This window comes from Epinephelus lanceolatus, chromosome 4, assembly GCF_041903045.1.
Source record: "Epinephelus lanceolatus isolate andai-2023 chromosome 4, ASM4190304v1, whole genome shotgun sequence".
Classification (NCBI taxonomy): domain Eukaryota; kingdom Metazoa; phylum Chordata; class Actinopteri; order Perciformes; family Serranidae; genus Epinephelus; species Epinephelus lanceolatus.
In genome coordinates this window covers 33522249-33541377 of record NC_135737.1, presented here as the reverse complement: position 1 = coordinate 33541377, position 19129 = coordinate 33522249, and the positions used below count along the sequence as shown (strand labels likewise).

The window sequence follows — 19129 nt, the reverse complement described above, 5'->3', positions numbered from 1 at the left end:
TCTCACTGCAGCCTGTTCTGTTTTGCTCTGAAAATGTTGGCGTGCAGCCTCGTTCTGTGGACGACAAACAAAGTGCAGAGTGCTGGACGGAGCAGTGAGTGACAACAACCTCACCCACATTTAAGGGTCCTGTTTGCGGTTGAAACTCTAGGGTCGAGATACCATGTCTGAAGGGTTACTTTTGGTTCCAAAGGTACCATACTGAAAGAGTTTGGTGGAAACGGGGCTTTAAATACACCGTGAAACAACCTGGAGCCTCTCGTTACCAAACGTGATTTGTAAGTCTACTAAATCACTGACCATGCTGGGATATGCTGCCAGAATAGGGTTAAGTAGTTGTTTTTACTTTTTTTAATAGATAAATAAACTTAAGGACTTTGCTGTTGACCTGAATATTTAAATAGCTCAAACATGAAGTTTCAGCCTTTAAAGTCTGTACAAAAGTTTTGTTGTTGTGTAACTATGTAAATGTTCATAATAAACCTCAGACCTCTCCTGAACCCACTGCTTTACTTATGTTTTCACTTAAATGCAAGCACGACACTAAGTGAGAATGACTACAGGTCAGGAAGTTAAGACTTTAAACTGTGTTTGCAGGCTATCAGCTCTCACTGTCATGGCAGGCTTTGTGCACCAGGTCATTTTTGTGGTACAGCTTGTTGGATATGATTTGCCATGTGGCTGTCATTTTGATTTGATCCACGGCTCAGAGTAAAAAAAGAACGATCCTCCCTCATGTTCATATACAACTTATTTGAAACAGCAAATATGTTGCTGAGGGAAACGTAATGGAGAGCAAGTTATGTTTTTTTTTTAACATAAGAGGGAATGCTGCTATGAACGTACCTCGCAAGTGACAAATTGGAAATCTTGCAATAACACCATCTGCCAGCAGTGACTATTATTATTATCATTATTATCATTTTTAATTACCTTTTTTTATTGACATTTAACCAAAAACACAATCTTTGTTTAATCTTAACCAAACTGCTTTTGTTGCATAAACCTGAACACAGACAGAGGTCTGGTCACGAATGCGGGATTCCGGTGTCTCGGTTTTGCACTTTATATGTCCGCCATCTACCTCTAGCACCTCCTCAAGCCTCCTTCAAGCGTGGTATATGAAAATGTCATGTTTCATTAAATCTATGACATGCTGTCTTTAAACATAATCCAGGCTGCGATTCGATGCCAACACAATGTTATTATGAACAGAGCTCAGTATCATACAGACTGATTTTATAGGAGACAGAGTTGATTTGTTGGCTTTTCTTCATTCATTCTTCTCTTGCGTTCAGGCTAAACTGTGACCTCTGACCTGTCTCCCTCATGCCTCGTGGTGCAAACAGCCTTTTTAGGCTAGACTGCAAAGTGAAAATTAAGCAGAAGAGCAAATATATTTGAACAGGCACAGATTCAGTCTTACTGCTTCTACTTAAGCTTGTTTCAGAGTGTATCTGTCTTCTAATGGGGCAGCTTTAAAGTTTAACCAAAGTTCGTGAAACTCAAAAACCTTGAAATTTTTTAAATTATTGTTAATAGTGTTTTAATATGAGAAGAAAATTGAAAGGAATACAAAAATCCTTTAAGGCTGCAACACAACAAACGAACATTAAAGAAATAGTGCAGCGCATCACCTCTGTCTTGGCCAAAAAGTTGCAACTGAACACCCTGTAAAGACGACAGCCAACGACCAACTGGCACATATGTTCTGTGGCTGCATAAGAGAGCATTCAAAAAGGGAAACCAGAAGATCGATGGATTTAAGGATGCTAGTTAGCCAGTTAGCATGTTAACAACACAACCTGAAAGACCAAAGGATATTTACCGTGTGCCGATAAACAATAATCCCAAACCATAATGACCCACTATAATCTTACCTAACATAACACATTTGTTTTAAAGTTTGTAAGCTTACTTTATTGACCGTTTCTCTTCTCGCGCGCTGAGCTATGTGTGCCAATGGTGCAGGACACACCACAGAAACTAAGGTAACAGACACTCACTGATTGCCTGACATTGACCAATGGCTGACTGCGGCATGTGGGCCTTTAAACCCAGTTCAGACCAATGATTCGCGACAAGATGAAACCATTTTAGAACGTTGCAGAGAAAAGTTGCAGCGGTGTGAACTGGCCGGTCTGAGCTCGACTCAGGGTGTCACATGCAACTCAGCTGATCAAATCACCGATTGCTGGTATTAGAATGTAAAGCACGTCACATGTTTCAGCAGCCAACCGCTTGCTGCCGCAGGTGCTCCGTCTCCACCAAGCCTTCTCTTTCTGCCCTCGCAGTGGGCCGGAGTTGGACAGTGGATCGCCGCTGCTACTCACTGTGTGTGCTTATGAATTTAAAGAAGGTACAAATTATATTCAGCCACAGAATAAGACTGAAAAGCTGGAAATCAGAACAGAAGTACAGAGAGTTGTTGCATAGGGATGATACACCATCTCATCTAGTTGCATTGGTGTGAAGCGGCAGGTTTTTAGAACTTTGCAGAATGGTGCACTGCAAGTAGTTGCCTGTTTCAACTCGTCTCATTGCGAATTTGGTCTGAACTGGGCTTTCAATGAAATCCTCTTACAGCCTCAGAGTTTTTTTGCTGTTAATTGGGCCTAAATATACTAAATGTACAATATCCACTCAGTTTACAGACCTTTACATATATAGATGTCCCAGTGTGTGTGTCTTACCAGGTCCTTGATGCTGCCCAACACCGCTGTAGTGAGGATGCCTGTGAAGAAGGCCACGAGGTTCAAGCTGCTGAGGGTCCAAATTAAAATGTACAGAGTGAAAACTTCCTCACAGCTTCGTACGCCGACGTACTCATAGTAGTTGCTGAGGTAGCCTCCGCTGCAGAACAACACAACAGCTTGAATGATAATACGAAGACAAAGTTTGTGATTTTGGTGACAATTCTCGAGTAGTAATTTGGATATATTAGAAGATAATATGTTGGTTCAAACTGTGACAACATGGCAGTGGTAACAATACAGTGAGATAATAGTGTAGTAGTATCAATGTCTCACTTGGCGCAGTCGTACAGGTCGCAGCAGTAGCAGGTCCCACTTCGCACCGTCATGCTACAAGACTCCTTGGGACTCCAACACGACACCTGAAAAAGGAAGCACAAGTTCATCTGCAAATACAACACAGACAAGTCTAGATGATATTGTCCCTGTAGACATCAGTACATCTTCACTCACAGAGGTGTAGAAGTTCTCATAGATGTAGCTGCCGCCGCTGCTGTAGTACTGGCACCTCTTTGCTTTCAGTGGACGTATGTCCTGGCAAATGTTAACACAGTATATGAATAATTCCAAACAACACCAATCCATTTTTATCTGGGATAATAATGAGATATTAAAACAAAATATGTAGACATTTATTATACAAGATAATCCAGATGTCTGTGTGTACACAGCAACAAGAACACATTTGAATTGAAAGTGTTGAGTTGGGATTTGTAATCGATTTCCAAAACTCACTCCCACACCCACTCTGAGCACAAAAATATTTATAGCTCTTTTAAATCAGTAAAATAATGTTCTTGGCACTGGAAGCTTTTCTCTGGTAAAGATTCACAGTAACCATGGGTGGCCTTTTGGTTTTGATTTGCTTTATTGACAACATTTAAACACATTTTTATGAAATACAGGATATGAAGTACTGGACTTCACTTCCATCATTGTTCTGTTGTGCAAGGTGTGATTGGGCCAACACTGATCCAATGCTGCTTGAAGTCTTTATCTGTACCGTATGGTATAATAGGGAACACATACATGTGGAAAAGAGGATATGCGATCCTTATCTGGTTTTGAAGAAATGTATGAAGGGGGGGCATGTTGCACTTTCACCTCGCAGACATCCTAATTTACAACAAAGTGATAAGAGAAAAAAAGCGACCTGCAGCACACTAAAACACAGTGACGTGAGTTACAGTAACTCTGACAATTAATTCTTAAAGGTAGGTCTGCACTCATAACTCTATGTGGCTATAATTGCACTTTATGTATCATCTCCTTCTTCATAGGAAAACACTGGTGCACTTTAAATTTACAATAAATCAAAGTCACACTGTGTGTAATTCTGTTTTTAACTCTGCTTTCATTATAAATAATAGTCTCGCACACACATTGTGTAATTCTGTTGAAAGTACAAAAGCTTCAAGTTGGCGGTATTGTGCCAACATGCAAGATCTCTTTGTGGAGGTGTGCACTGATAGTTGTCGGATACACGTTGGGGAAATAAGGTGTTTGAGCCAACAAAATGTCATGTTAGGAGCTCTGTGTGATTATTCATCTTTTGTAAAGAAAACAAACATCGGTTATTTCCATAACCGCTTACACTGTTGGGGGTCGTGGGGAGACTGGAGCCTACCCCAGCTGAGAGGGGCGAGAGGCAGGGTACACCCTCGACAGGTCACCAGTCTATCACAGGGCTGACACATAGAGACAGACAACCATCCACAGTCATACTCACATGGCTGGATATGAAAACCCAGAGTTGACTGAACTAGCTGATAACCAGCTTCATGATACCGGTTATCCAAACGGACAATTTAGGTTTAGTCGAGCCAGATAGCCAAAAGTTACCCTGGGTGGGTTGAATTGGCTTCATAGTGCAGGCCTCTGATGTTACTGTGCAGTGTGTTCAGAGCTGACCTACGAAGAACCCGCCAATCAAAAGAAACAAACAGCAGCAAATGAGGCCAATAATCTCTTCCAATTGTAACCAAAGCTGGTACGTGTAGTACAATAGTTTATTGGGAAATATGATTTCGTGCTGAGAGCTAAATGAGAGGATTGGCAACACTCACATGAAGCTCTAGCAAAAGTTCAGCCAGGAAGACAACACTTTTCATGCTCAGACTGTAAGTTTCTTTCTCACCCTGCCATTCACTCCTTGCACGTATGCTCACTCAGTATCTCTAGGTGTCATCATCTGGGTAGGTCAATTGAGTCGTCAGCTGATTCACAATCAAACAATAGCACAGGGCCACACCTTCTCTGTCAGCCTATCATCTTACTGCTCCTTATTTTAAACATGGTTCATTCTTTGCCATAGTCCTCTCTTGCTGCAGTCGTGCACGACCACCACCTCCCCATCAACACCTAGTCCTTACAGATTCATCAGCCTCACACGCCTCAGGACTCATCAGCCTCAGTCATCAGCCACCACCAGTACCTGGACTCCGTGGGGGGAATTATCCTGCTGCTGCTCAGATGTCCCTCGATCACAAAATACCTCCCTCTGGTGTCCAAGCGCCAAATACTTCTGTTTGTCACAGTCTGCTTCTCTCCCCCACCTGCTCCTGATAAATGTCCATTCACTTGCAGCCTGCCCCCCACATCAAGACAACTCCACTCACCTCTGCACGCAGCTGCTTCACATCAGCACTCCATGCATATAAAGCAGCTGCTGCCTTCCCCTCAGTGCCAGATTGTTCTTCGACTACATGCAAGACTTTCCAGCATTCACTCTTGGCTTGATTCCCCGGTATGGATCCTGCTTGTTCCTGAACCGCTTCCATCGTCTCTACCCTGGTAATCACCTCAGCCTTCTGTCTCCGACTCCGAGTCCTGCCTGCTCCCTTCAAGGTTCTCGTCTGCTTGGCTCTGTTGGCTGCATGGTGGAACACCAATCCTGCTTCCCTCAGCTCTCATGGTTCAGCTCGCTACTTCAGTCTTCACTCCACTTGGCTGCCTGCTCTCGTCTCACTCACTCACTGCAGAGACTACAAGCAAGCTAAACCCAACGACCCCAGAACTGTTGTATCTTAGCGTGTGCATTAAATCTAACTACCAACTATCTGCCTGCCTCAGTGTGCTGCATTTGGGTCTGCATCCCACCCCTGACGCTTGAATCTTAATCAGCACAAATCATCTGTTAATCTGCACACTCATATTCTGTATTAAATATTATCTTTACTTCATTCTTCTGTCTCTAATGAAATATCTGCTAAAGCTACAGCCTGCAGCCAGTTAGCTTAGATTAGCATAAAGACTGCAAACAGGGGAAAATGCTGGCCTGGCTCTTTTTAAAGGTAACAACATGCACTGATCACAACCTCTAAAACTCACTAATTAACAGGTTTGTTTATAAAAAGAAGAGCAAAAAGCACCTATTGTGTTTTTTATGGGGTTTACGTGCTGGGTTATTTCTTGCCCAGCCGCAGCGACTCCAGGAATCTTCACTGGTGACTGAAATGTCAAACTAAATTAAGCACAAAAAGTATGGAAATTTGTGTTTGGTACATTATTTCTTGTAACAATGCCTCTTGGCAATGAATCTTATACCATTGTAAAGCCTGTTTAATTCCCTTTTAAGTGGTGCCACATTTGTAAGAAACATGCATTTGTGGGATGAGCAGCAGAGTATGTGCCAATTAGGCACCTAATGTCAGCACCTGGGAGTACCAGAAGCTCAAAACAATAGCAAAAAAAAAGGAAGCTGTTTGGCATTGACAGAGAAGATTTAGCAAATTTTTCATGGGTGCAACCCACATAATCAGCTCTGCTGCTCATCCCCCAAATGCATGTTCCTTACAATGTGGCACTATTTAAAAGGGAAATAAACAGGCTTTCCAATGGTATAAGATTTATTGCCACGAAGCACTGTTACAACAAAGATCTACCAAACACAAATGTCCTTACTTTTTGTGCTTAGTTTATTTCTTTAAAAAATGACAGTTAAAATATGTTTAATTAAAAGTAAACAAAACAAGACTCAAGTTTATCACTGATAGTGATGGTAAGGGTGTTACATCCATCTATAAAACTGGTTATTTCTCCCTGGATAAAAACAGTCTCCTCTGATTTGACTGAGCAGATCCAAACTGAATTTGTCTGTCTTTAATTTTGAGTTTGGAAACCGGAATGTAGCTTTGCTTTTTTAACCTGCTGTAACTGTATTTCATATTGAGCCGAAGACAACTGGACTTCTTCCCTCAACACTTGTACACTGAATGTGCCTATCGGTCCGCTCCAGTTTGTTTTCTCACAATAAGACTTTCACAACTGCTAATTTAGTGGTCAAAAAAACAAACCCAACAAAAAGCTCAGCTGGCGAATGTTATAAAGCCCGAGCAGTAATTTGTGGGAACTCTTTTCATGGATAGAACTGTGTCAATATTGCCAACAGAGCGATGTTGGCACCCACTGTGGGCCAAGAGGCTCACAGTCAACCAACACGGTGGTTTGTTATTGTTTCACGGTCTACTATTACTGCTTTGTTTCATCATCCTTCACAATCACAACTGGTGTCACAGTATACGCATGCAACTGCAGGTAACTCACCATGTTAAAGACAATACAGACGCCATCAATCACCAGGCACAGAAAAGAGGTGATGATCCCGAAGCTGAGGAACACGATCGCAGCCGTCAGCTGGAGGAGGAACAAAGAGAAAAGCATACATGAGAGAATTTCCATATAAAGATAACTAACTAGTGTTACTTGATTATAATGAGAGCACAATCTGAGAAGAATGCAGATTATAGCTGAGCACTTTTTTTTCTCTTTCCAACAGATAAAAGTTTTGCATGCCAGACACAGCAGTAACTGTTTTGAAACCATACTTATAGTTTCATTTATTTGTCTGATCCTTGGTGTGAAGGTATTTGGTTTCTTCACAGGGAAGTTTGCTCAAAAAATAGCTTCAAAGGGTGTTTTCGCACCATATATCAACTCTTTAACTGAAGAAGATATTGCTTTAATGCAGCCTCTACTGGACTGTGATGTCAAATCTTGGTTGAGGTCTAATTTATTAAATCTTAATGAGTCCAAGACAGAGGCTATCCTGTTTGGATGCCACATGTCCCCACGCAGCTCCACAGATTTCCTGGGCCCTCTGAACCCCAACATTTGTTCCTCTGTAAAGAGTCTTGGGGTGGTTTTTGATAGCCAATTCAAATTTGACATACAGATCAGTGTTGTCAAAACTAGCTTTTTCCAGCTATGTCTTTTAGCCAAAACCAAGCCCTATTTCTCAGCTGCAGACTTTGAAAGGGTGATCCATGCCTTCAATAACCACCAGATTAGACTATTGTAACTCCCTTTATGTTGGCCTGGATCAGTCCTCCCTTAACCATCTACAGCTCGTCCAGAACACTGCTGCTCGCCTCCTCACAGGCAAGAAAAAGCGCGACCACATCACGCCAGCTTTAGCCTCCCTCCGCTGGTTCCCGGTCCGTTTTCGTATTGATTTTAAACTTCTTTTAATTGTTTTTAAAGCCCTCAACGGTCTGGTCCCTCTGTACCTCTCTGAGCTCCTTTTGCGCCACACCTCAACCAGAACCTTAAGGTCTTCGGACCAACTGCTGTTGGTGGTGCCAAAAACCAGACGAAAGTCTCGAGGTGACAGAGCCTCTGTAGTGGCTGCCCCCAGGCTCTGGAACAGCCTCCCCCTTCACATTCGATCTTCCCAGTCCCTAGAGACTTTTTTAAATTGCTTTTTTAAAGTCTGTTTTCTTATCACTGTTTTCTACATCTATTCTATTTTTATTATTGATGTTGTTTTAATTCTGTACCCACCTATGTGCAGCACTTTGGTCGACTGCTGTCGTTTTAAATGTGCTCTAGAAATAAATCCTGACTTGACTTGACTTTAATTTTCTTATGTTTAAAGCTGTAGGAGGTAACTTTTATAAAAAAAAAATCACTTTTTGTCATAGTTGCTCAAACAGTCACTGTATTCGTATGGCACTAAACAAGACAGAAAATCTGTGAGAAAAAAAGTTCTCCTCTGCCCACTCCAATTGCTTCTAATGGTCTTACCACACGCGAACAAAATCAACTAATCAAAGCCGAGAAGTCTCTAAAGCAGCTATCGGTCATGACAATCCCTACTGTGCTGTGGTCAAACCATCAAACTATAGGCAGTGTTGATCAAATATGAATGTTACTGCATTACCTTTGTCTTGCCTCAAATGTTCTAAGAAACATATTTTAGTGTACTGTTTAGCTGTAAAACGAGAGTTTATTCCAGCTGGTTGGCGGTGTTTTGTTTCAGTTCGACTGTATCTAACATGGCAGCCAGATCACAAACTTTCTCATTTTACAGCTCAACAGTGCACTAAAATACACCGATCAGCCAAAACATTAAAACCACTGACAGGTGAAGTGAATAACATTGATCATCTTGTTACAATGTTCTGCTGGGAAACTTGGGGTCCTGCCACTTGACACGCACTACCCATCCAAACACCACTGCGGACCAAGCAAAGTCCCTTATGACATCTCTCTCCAATGGCAGTAGCCCCCCCAGCAGAGCAATGTGTCATGCCACATGGCAAAAGCTGCTCAGGAATGGCCCGAAGAACATGACAAAGAGCTTAAGGCCTTGACCTGGCCTCCCAAAAATCTGACGGAGCATCCTTAGGACATACTGGTATGTCATCTCACATCCAACAGGACTTGAACGATCTGCCATGAAGACCCTGGTGCCAGACACCAAGGGACATCCCCAGACTTCCTGTGTCCATACCTTGACATGTCAGAGCTATGTCCAAGCCGTAGAGGCCCCACCACGGATGTGCAGTACATCTGGGGTACTGGCACTTCCCACATATGCTCAGTCATATGAGGAACTGGGGAATTTGGAAGACAGATCAATGCCTTGAGCTCTTTGTCCTGTTCCTTGGGCCATTCCTGAGCAGTTTTTGCGGTGTGGCATGGCGCACTGTCCTGCTGGGGGGCCACTGCCATCAGGGAGTGTCGTTGCCATGAGGGGCTTTGCTTGATCTGCAACGGTGTTTGGGTGAATGGAGCACGTCAAGTAACATCCACATATATGCCAGGAACCAAGGTTTCCCAACAGAACACTGCACTGTGACAAAATAATCAATGTTATTCATTTCACCTGTCAGTGGTTTTAACATGTTGGCTGATCGGTGTATGTTCCTGAAAAGGCCTCCAGGCTATAAAAGCTGCCTCATGTTTTCACTCGCTCTCTCCCTTCCTGCAGCAGACATCCACCCTACATCATTGCTTTTGGTTTGGACCTTGAACATCTCCACAGCACACCTGACATACATCCATACATGGCTTTCATTACTGACTTTGCTGACATACACATCCCATTGTTTATTTAAGTTGAGCTTAGTTGAATAAATTATGCTTGTTCTAACTAAATCTTTTGCATGGACTCCCTGCTTGTCACAATCACCTCGTAACGAATAACATACACGTCAGCAGCAGTGGCTAAACAACAGCAATGGCATTAAAGGTGTCTTGTCCTCTGCTCAGATGGTAAGGAGCTCCTAGACCTCTTTGTTTCCCGATTTGCAGACATTTTCGGCTGCTACTCATCTTCTTTGAGTTACCCAGCTGCTACCAGCTACTTTTTAAATCTCCTGAGTGTGAGTTGCACGCATAACATATCACATTATACAAACATAGTTTCAGCTCTGTTACTACCTCCATTCCCGGATCAAAGGTGAGGTGACTCTGTCTACACATTCCGCAATCATACCTTAAATACAGAATGGTGAGGCGGTATAACGATCCGATATTCCCACCCTAGACAGACAGTGTAAAATTACCATCTTGATTCATATTTGTTCAGTGCTGCCTCGTTTAACTGCAGTTCACGAGCAGCGACTGACAGCAGTGTTAGAGACTTCTCGGCTCTGATTGGTTGTTTTCGGTGTGCCACGGTAAATTTTAGAAAATGCCTTTAGAGGCAATACGAGAAGGAGGGGGTACATTATTTCTTTCAAAGGCTATCTGTCTTATGTTCTTCTTTCAGAATATAGCGACAGTTTCAGCGAATATGTTTCAAGTTATTTTCATAAAAGTCACCATCTGTAGCTTTAATGGTTGTGTTCCCCTAAAAAACTACAGGATGCAAACAAAGACATATTTAAATAATGATAATAATGACCTTTTTTATTACATTGTTATGAAAATGTATTAATCATAATTTTGGCGGGGCCTCCTACCTCTTCTGTGCCAGCTCTTGTTTACTTAGATTTCATGTATGTGTGTGTATATGTACATTTAAGTGTACATATCGTATCTTTAATAATATAAATATAAATATTATAAATTATAATTATATTATAAAACAAGTAAATAAAACCTGCTGTCATAATCTGGAGTAGTGGCTATGTCATTGCTTAATTATTTGTCTGTGCCTATGTGCTGATGTGTCTGTGCTTTTATTTTGCTGTATGTTTTCTTTTAATGCCTTCGGCCTCCCTGGGACTGCAGATGAAAATGTGCCTGCATGGCTAAATATGGCACATTTACACAATGGACTCAAGTGCTCATGTTAATATGTTCATTGTTCTGTGTTGAACGAAATAACTTAGATATAAAACAAGATAAAGATTATAAAAATACCAGCATTTATGACCAATTTACTCATGATATTTCAATTTATGTGTTTTTTTCTGTTGTGGCAAACTGCAGGTGAACTGTAGTCCAACATGAATGAGGAGAGAGTCCTACACATACGAGCTGCTGATCAGCCTCAGAGCATAAATATGATAGCCTTCTCTGTTTAAACTGTGAATTTTCCATATCATAACATTATTCCTTCCTACCTGAGAGTGAATAAACCAAGATAACTGTGTTAGCACTCTGTAACATATGGCTGCTGACTGTGCTGAATTTAAACATACTCCTTCATTCCTGCTCTTCATTAATCACACTCTCAATTCATCACATCCTGGGATTACACCCTCCGTGGAACGAACTGAATGTGAAAAATGAACATTCCACTATCAAACATTGTTTTGCACTGAATCGATTCCCTGTCTCCTCAGATATTTCGAGTTCTTATCACTGAAACTAATCTAACCAGTGAAATGGATAAAAACAGGACACCAAATCCAAGCACAACCAGCCCTATCCAAGAACTCCAACAATGGAAACACTGCCCGCAAACACCCTTTTGTCCCTCTTGAAAAGCACAATCTGCTGTTTTTAACATTTCTGGCAGAACTTTTGGCTCGATAGTGGTGAAGGAGTCGTCCTCTGGGGGTTGAGAACAGCCACACCAGTCAGATCTGAGTACAAGTTGTTGATACAGTGCCCATAAAGACTAGAACTCTGACTATATTTCAGTTTAAAAGTTTAAACATTTGTCTTGAAACATCATCAAAGTTTAAACAGATTTAATGTGATTTTAGTTTCACAGTAATCAACAGTGTTGGCTGCACCTGTTATAATTTAAATATAATTTAGGTGTGTCCTCCTGAAGGAAGTGAATATATATGCAAAAATGTATTTTGTATTTCATACTTGAAATTAATGTAGTAGGTGTACACATCAGATCCATAAATATTTGACCCTGACATGACATCTGATACGTGAACGAATAGTTACGAATAACATGATTAGAGCAACCATGCGCCATTACTTCAGTGACATGTACTGTTCTTTGTTTAACAAATCAGATTACCTAATTACAGATAACGTACTGTACACAGCCAAACATTATCACTGGCTATCATTAGCTAATGTCCTTTTGTTGCAATACCTCTTTAAAACCAAACACACAAACACTTGCTATATTGAATACCAGCTGTTAGATTACTGACATGTGATAGCAAGAATAGATCATTTAATGGAGCTAATGTTGCTGGTAAAGCTGATCCGTTCTCACAACACACACGAGCAGTTCACTGCGAGCTACAAGCGTTTGATTCTGCATAGAAGTGCAGGCAAACTAAAAGTTGGGGATAGTTTAACTTTTGGTGGCCAGAGGATACCCACAGCCAATCAGTCCTGTGACTCCTGTGACATGAACACACTTCCGGGCTTGATGCTTGGTGTGTTGTTGGGGTAAGTGCGTTTTGAAACAATTATAACTTGACTTCAAAACAGCAAGCTTCTCATTTCCAGCCAGGGATCAATCAGTTTTATCAGCTGAAATGACAACTGTGGCTGCCAGATTGCAGGTAACGACTGTAGCTAATGTAACCTCCCTACGCTGGCTGAAGACTCTGTGTGGGCCTGACTATTGTTTCAGGCTGACTCATTCTAAAACAACAACCCTGAAAGAGTTTCAAAATCTGACCTTAACGTCTATTTGTGATATTGTGTTACACAACTGAAGCTGAAGATGTCCCGGACAAAAAGTCAGCATCAGATCAACAGTTGTATTTTCAAACAGTAGGTCTGTGTTTCACTTTGAATGTCACAAGAAACTGATGTGATGCTATCTCAGATAACGTTGGCTGGGGTTGCTGGACAGTGAACTCTGCTCGCCAGATGTCGGCATTGTACTTTTCTGCAAACCATGGATAGGTTACATTTGTACGTTTCTTACATATCATATCAACTAGGGGTGGGCAATATGGCCCTAAAATGATATCACGTTATTTCAGGGTATTTTTGCGATACGACAAATTAGTAAAAAAAATTGCAACAACTGGTTTGCATTACCAAAGGTTTATGACCAAATGACTTGAGGACACCGACTCCTGTGGGCGCACAGCGAGAGAGGAGAGGGAGAGACGCTGTGCAGCTGCCAGAGGAGCCGCTGAATGAGTTCCCTCTGAGCGGTAACTCGCTAAAAGAGTCCGACGAGTCCGGGGCTGTTCATAAAATACTCAGGATGCCACAGTTTATTCCACACTACTGAAGCTGCTCCTCTTTTTGGAACCACCGCGGAGTCTGTAATAATTTCGCTTTCAGCCATGTTTGCTGTTGCCATGGGTAACAGTATGACGTCAATATGTCAACAAGTCGAAATATCACGAGTATTATGATATGAATTGTTCATATGGTATTAAAAATGACACCGGTATCATCGTGAACGAGATGATATGGCACACCCCTACTATCAATGTTTCTAAAGTGACGTAGTTCAGATTACGTGTGCATGAACTGACTTTCTCATCTGAAGGTGAAGGTGATGGTGGATGATGTGACACCTGAGCGAGACAGCTGCCGGGCAGCAGACCTCTGTTCTAGACTGGTGACATTCTCGGCCATGTTCGTGCCAACCACACCAGGTATTTTAAGCCAAAACATGATGTTTCCTCTGCCTAACAAAGTGGATTTGTGCCCAAACCTAACCACACATTAGCCACAGCATCATAGCATCAAGAATTCAAATGTAAAGTTTGCCCATATCAACTACATATGAAACATACTGCAACATATCTGTGGTTTGCAGAAACGAACAATGCCAACATTTAATCCAGTGACTGGGTTGTAGAAACTTTCCAAAATCCAGTAAAGAGCGGAAAATAGCCACTAACGAGCTTTTTTGATGTAACCCCCCAAAAATAATGAGATGAGAAACACTTGACTATTCAGTGAACTAATAAGCTAACTTACTGTATAATAGCAGCTTACGCTACAGCAGACAAACACATGGTTCAGTCTGTTTGTTACACTTTTGTCATTTGTTTTTGACAAAGAAACCACCCTGCAACCTCTTTAAATGCAAATAATCTTTCTTACTGAAGCCATATGCACACTGTTCCAACATGTGGACTGTGTCCAAAATCACTCTCTATTTACCGCACAACCGTGCACTACATTTACTGGCAGCTGATATTTTCTTCGGAGCATCTGAATTCTTTTAGTGTGAAATTCAAACACTATCAGTCAATTGGGACTTTACTTCCCGTGTTACTGTCTGTCCATTGAGTGCCAACCAGGAATAATATTGTGGTCTCCCACAAATCTCTGCAGAGCTTAAATGAAAGTTGAGACATGAGATGAGAGGAGATAAAAAGGCGGGTTGCATCCTCCCTAATGATATATTTTAGACGTCCTCTGTGTCATGGTGGGTGGCCACATGATGTCTGCTACGTGTTACAGAGCAGCACTGCTGGTCACCATCCTAACGCACAAAGTCTTGGCCAAAACATACTGTCTTTTGGCAGGTCAGGGCTGGGTGTGTGTAGGGAAAACACAAGGGAGAATTATGACAGAGGATGTAGGTGTGTGAGGTGAATATACCAGCTGCTTGCGGTTCTCTTCCAGGCAGAGTCCCAGAAGTCCCAGGAAGGATCCAAGGGTCAGCTGTTAAGAACATACCATAATGACCACAGTGATTGTTATGTAGAAAAGAAATATGGTTCAGTTTCTTAAGAGCTGTGACAAATTTGTTATGATTTGGTTCTTTTTCAAGGGAAGAGCTCAGCAAGATGTTAGCACTGAACAGAAAATAGCTCTTGTGGTAGCCTCTGATTTTAAAAACATACAGTGTGTTTTATCACACATGCTGGAGCAAAGGGTGGCCGAATGGTTACATGAATGACTCAACAGCATGGCTCCGATCTCTTCACAGAGAGTTTCTAGAGACTGACTCTGGTGGGTACAGTTTAGGAGAAGTTGGACATCCAGACTGTGATGTTCTTCCAGCTTCAGAAACTTGAACGTCAGCCACTGTTGGAAGTGCTCATGTGGATTTCCTGCTGATGCAAAGAGCTGTCATCGACTTCACAGCCTACTTGAGACGATTTCCGTTTGGAAGACCACAACAGGCGAAGCAAAACGTTTGGCACCGCAGCTTCAGTTTCATAATTTATATTACATGGTCTGGTGTGCTTTAAGACGCCAGCTGTTTTACTGGTAGAGAAAAGTTTAAAGCCAATCTGTCATCTCATCGTATCTCACTAAATAAATCATGGCCGGGAATCATAAAGAGACACGTGAAAAACTTACAATAACTCCGGAGATGTAACCAGTAACATTCAGGCTCTCTGTCCGGGTCGTCGTGTAGACTCCCAGCACCACCAGCAGCAGAGACAGACTGAGCATGCCCAGTACCAGCCACAGCGCTCTCCTGACCCTCCTTGTCATCTCTGCCACCCAGAGAAGAGATAAACATGTCATACTGTATGGCACGGTGCAGGACAAACAAGACACAATGACCTACACTTGGCAGCTGCCTACCTGCATATTTCTGGTTTAAGGTCGACAAAGGAAACCTAATCTAATTTGATTTAATTTAATTTAGGTTAATTTAATTTTAAAAACAAAGATCCAAATCCTGTGTCTCCATCTCGTTCAGCTCAAATGTCATGGATGTTAACAAATCAGCATATTGAAGCGAAGTAAAGGAATTAATTCTCAGGTAACTAACAAACAAACTTCAACCACACTGCTCTATGTGGAGGAAATCTGCACACGTACTCTAGTAATACTGTAAAAGATAAATTATTCTTAAGTTTCAATAGCACAAATACAAACTGGAATGAAAGCAGTGCAACCCTGTGAACTCCAATCATGACTCATTAGGCTGCACACCATAGAAACCTTTTATTGTGAAATTACTGAGCACTGTGAGAGGCACGCAGGAAAGAAATTACACAAGAAATGATAACAGTGAGCTTTTATAATGAAAAGTATGTGCCTCATACCATGAATCACACCTGGTTGTTTCCACTGTAAAATCTGTCACGTGTCTCTTTAATCATTTTTGCTATTAGTTTACGAATTTAAAAGAAATTCTTAAGGAAAGGTAACACCACAGTGCAGAATCACTCAGTTACAAGTAAAAATCATGCACCTAAATCTTTATTTATATTGCACCTTTCGTACAAACATGCAGCTCAAAGTGCTTCACGTGACAAAACTGGAATGACAGACAAGAAGACAATAAAATATTAAAAAAGCAAAGCAACCAAAAGAGAACAAACTAACAAAAAAGATGATTAAAACGAATGAAAAAAGAATAAAAAGAGAGTAAATTAATAAATACAATAGAATAAAAATGATCAAGTCGACGAAGTAAGCCAAGCCTCAGTGACTTAAGTAACTAAATAGGCTACACTTTATTAAAAGTAGTCCAATACAAAAAGGCTCATTCCAGAAAATAATTAAGATAACTGATGTATTAGTGTGTAAATATCACTAACGTTGCAGGTCATTATGCTAAGGGTAACTTCAGCTACTTTATCTACTGTTGGGGAGCCTAATCTATAACAATGTATATCATAATTTAGTATTTAATTTGTATTTTGTGTCAATAATCTAAACGTAAAGTTCAAAGCTGTCACATAAATATGGTGGAGTAGAGGTGTAATGTTAAATGGAAACAGGTAAAACAGTTTCAATGCAGCTGCCCCTGTGTGTCTCATGTCATGTCACCTGATGACATGAATGCCCTGGTGACTTACCTGTTGCGTGGCTCTTTGGCGCTGGTTTGGCTCCCTGCATCCTCGCAGTCATGATAGATCCACTCTCAGGTCTGTTCAGGTTACACTTCAAGCTTACAAACAGGCTCTCAAAGCGTTGTGAGTCCTGAGAAGCCCTGGCATCCACTGTGTGCATGTACTTCACTGCAGCTCTGTGCGTAACGCTCCGGCCTCTGCTGCCTTCAGGGACAGTCGGAAATGCGCACAACAACCGCTGTCAAGCATATCCTTAGGCTACAATCCATGTGCAACAACAAGCGCTGTTTTCAAATAATCACCTAAACATTTGACTCCTGTGACTTTAAATCAAGTAACAGCAAGAATGAGGAGGGGATGATGTAGTGAATAACATTGAACACATCTCCTGTTGAGACAGATGTTCATCAGTGGGAGGTTACATGGCCGGTGGGACACAGGAAGCAAAAATTAGCCACTGGTCACCTTTTGACCCCATGTTCATATATCTCTATGAAATGTTTTTCCAGCTGTCGTCTCCCATAAGTGTTGTGTCATAAATTAATCAAACACATTTAAACACATTCATATACATGTCAGCACAGAAGTAACACAATGAAGACCTTATTTGGCAGCAAAGCAGCAGCAATGTTAAAGCCTCCAGATACCCAGTTTCACCCGAAACAAAAGAAATCCACTACAAAATAATAATGATTTTTACCCTTTCAATGAGTTTTAAAGACTAAGATTTGTTTTTGAGAACATTGTGTGTGTGTTTTTCTGCAATGGTGACCTCTTTATTTCCTGCTCTCATATACTGTAAGTCTGGAAACATCTTAGAGAATGGTAAAGTAGGAAAACCACAATTATGCCTGTTTTAGATCATAAGAGAATTATTTTTGGTGTGTCATTAACAGATAAAAATATTGACCTGGTGGTCAATATTTTACTTATTTTAGCCAATTGTTTTATTCACAAAGCGAAATGTATTAAAACCCCGCCCATCTTTATTGGCTACTATGATGAAATTCAACTTAACACCAAGTCCCTTAAATTAAATGACTCAAAATGCGCAAAAGACCCCTATAGATTAATGAATAAACATTTTATATTTTATTTGGCCTTACTATATCTTTTAATTTCTGTTAACATATGTTCAATCATGATTAATTTATGGTTAATTTAAAGTGTATAATGCTTAATTTATTCTATGTTGTGCCTTTTTTGTTTTGTTTGTTGTCTTTGTGTTTTGTATCTCTGGTCCTCTGTTCAGTGCATCCTGGAAGATGAAAAGTATTTGATATTTGCCTTGTTATTTTTGTACATTACCTGTTCGAAAGGTTTTTGTTTATGTGTTTTCTGGTGTAAATTATTTTTTATTATTTTTTATTAACCTTTATTTAACCAGGTAAAGCTTTTTCAAAAGCGACCTGGCCAAGAGGCAGCAGAATTTTATAGTACAAACAGTAATACAAATAAATAAAAATCATACAATAAATAAAAATAAAATTATCAGGGATAGATTAAAAGAAGTGTAACATCTGATTTAAAAACAGTGACAAAGCCCACTGCTTTTGAGTTCCTTAGTTTTAAGAATTTTAACAGAGCTCTCCAGAGGGATCAGGTCCAACAGTTTTAATTCATCTTGCAGAAAGTTCCATGCAGAGGGAGCAGCAAAATGAAATGCCTTTTTCCCCAGTTCTGTGAAAACACGAGGGACAGTCAGAGTAAAGAAGCCAGTGGATCGTAGGCTATAATGTCCATGATTCCTAACAAGGTGAATTCCGAGATAGGATGGGACCATACCAAGCAGAGCCTTATCAATAAAAGTCAACCAATGAGTGAATCTTCTGACAAACAGGGATGACCATTCAGCTTTTTTGTACAAAGTGCAATGATGGGTCAGATTTTTGCATCCAGTGACAAACCTCAGAGCACAATGATACACAGTAACCAGAGAACGTAAACATGTGACTGGTGCATGCATGTACAGTACATCACCATAATCAAGCAGTGGAAGAAAGGTTGCTGGCACAAGCCGTTTCCTGGCTCCAAGAGAGAGGCAAG

The 19129-nt window shown here is 41.0% G+C and overlaps 1 protein-coding gene across 2 annotated transcripts in view; it reads right to left on the bottom strand.

Moving 5' to 3' along the window:
- LOC117260196 (transmembrane protein 255B) overlaps nt 1-17384 on the bottom strand; it is a 29776-nt gene extending 12392 nt beyond the window's left edge. The window contains exons 1-7 of one of the 2 annotated variants that reach the window (XM_033632120.2): nt 17090-17384; nt 15633-15772; nt 14925-14987; nt 7299-7388; nt 3207-3287; nt 3030-3115; nt 2694-2853 (exon numbers count right to left, since the gene is read on the bottom strand). In XM_033632120.2, the coding sequence (XP_033488011.1) occupies nt 2694-2853; nt 3030-3115; nt 3207-3287; nt 7299-7388; nt 14925-14987; nt 15633-15772; nt 17090-17243 (774 nt within the window). In that variant the 5' untranslated portion in view covers nt 17244-17384. The remainder of the gene's footprint in view (nt 1-2693; nt 2854-3029; nt 3116-3206; nt 3288-7298; nt 7389-14924; nt 14988-15632; nt 15773-17089) is intronic. The other variant, XM_033632119.2, reaches the window with a different exon arrangement.
- Between the last annotated feature and the right edge of the window lie 1745 nt (nt 17385-19129).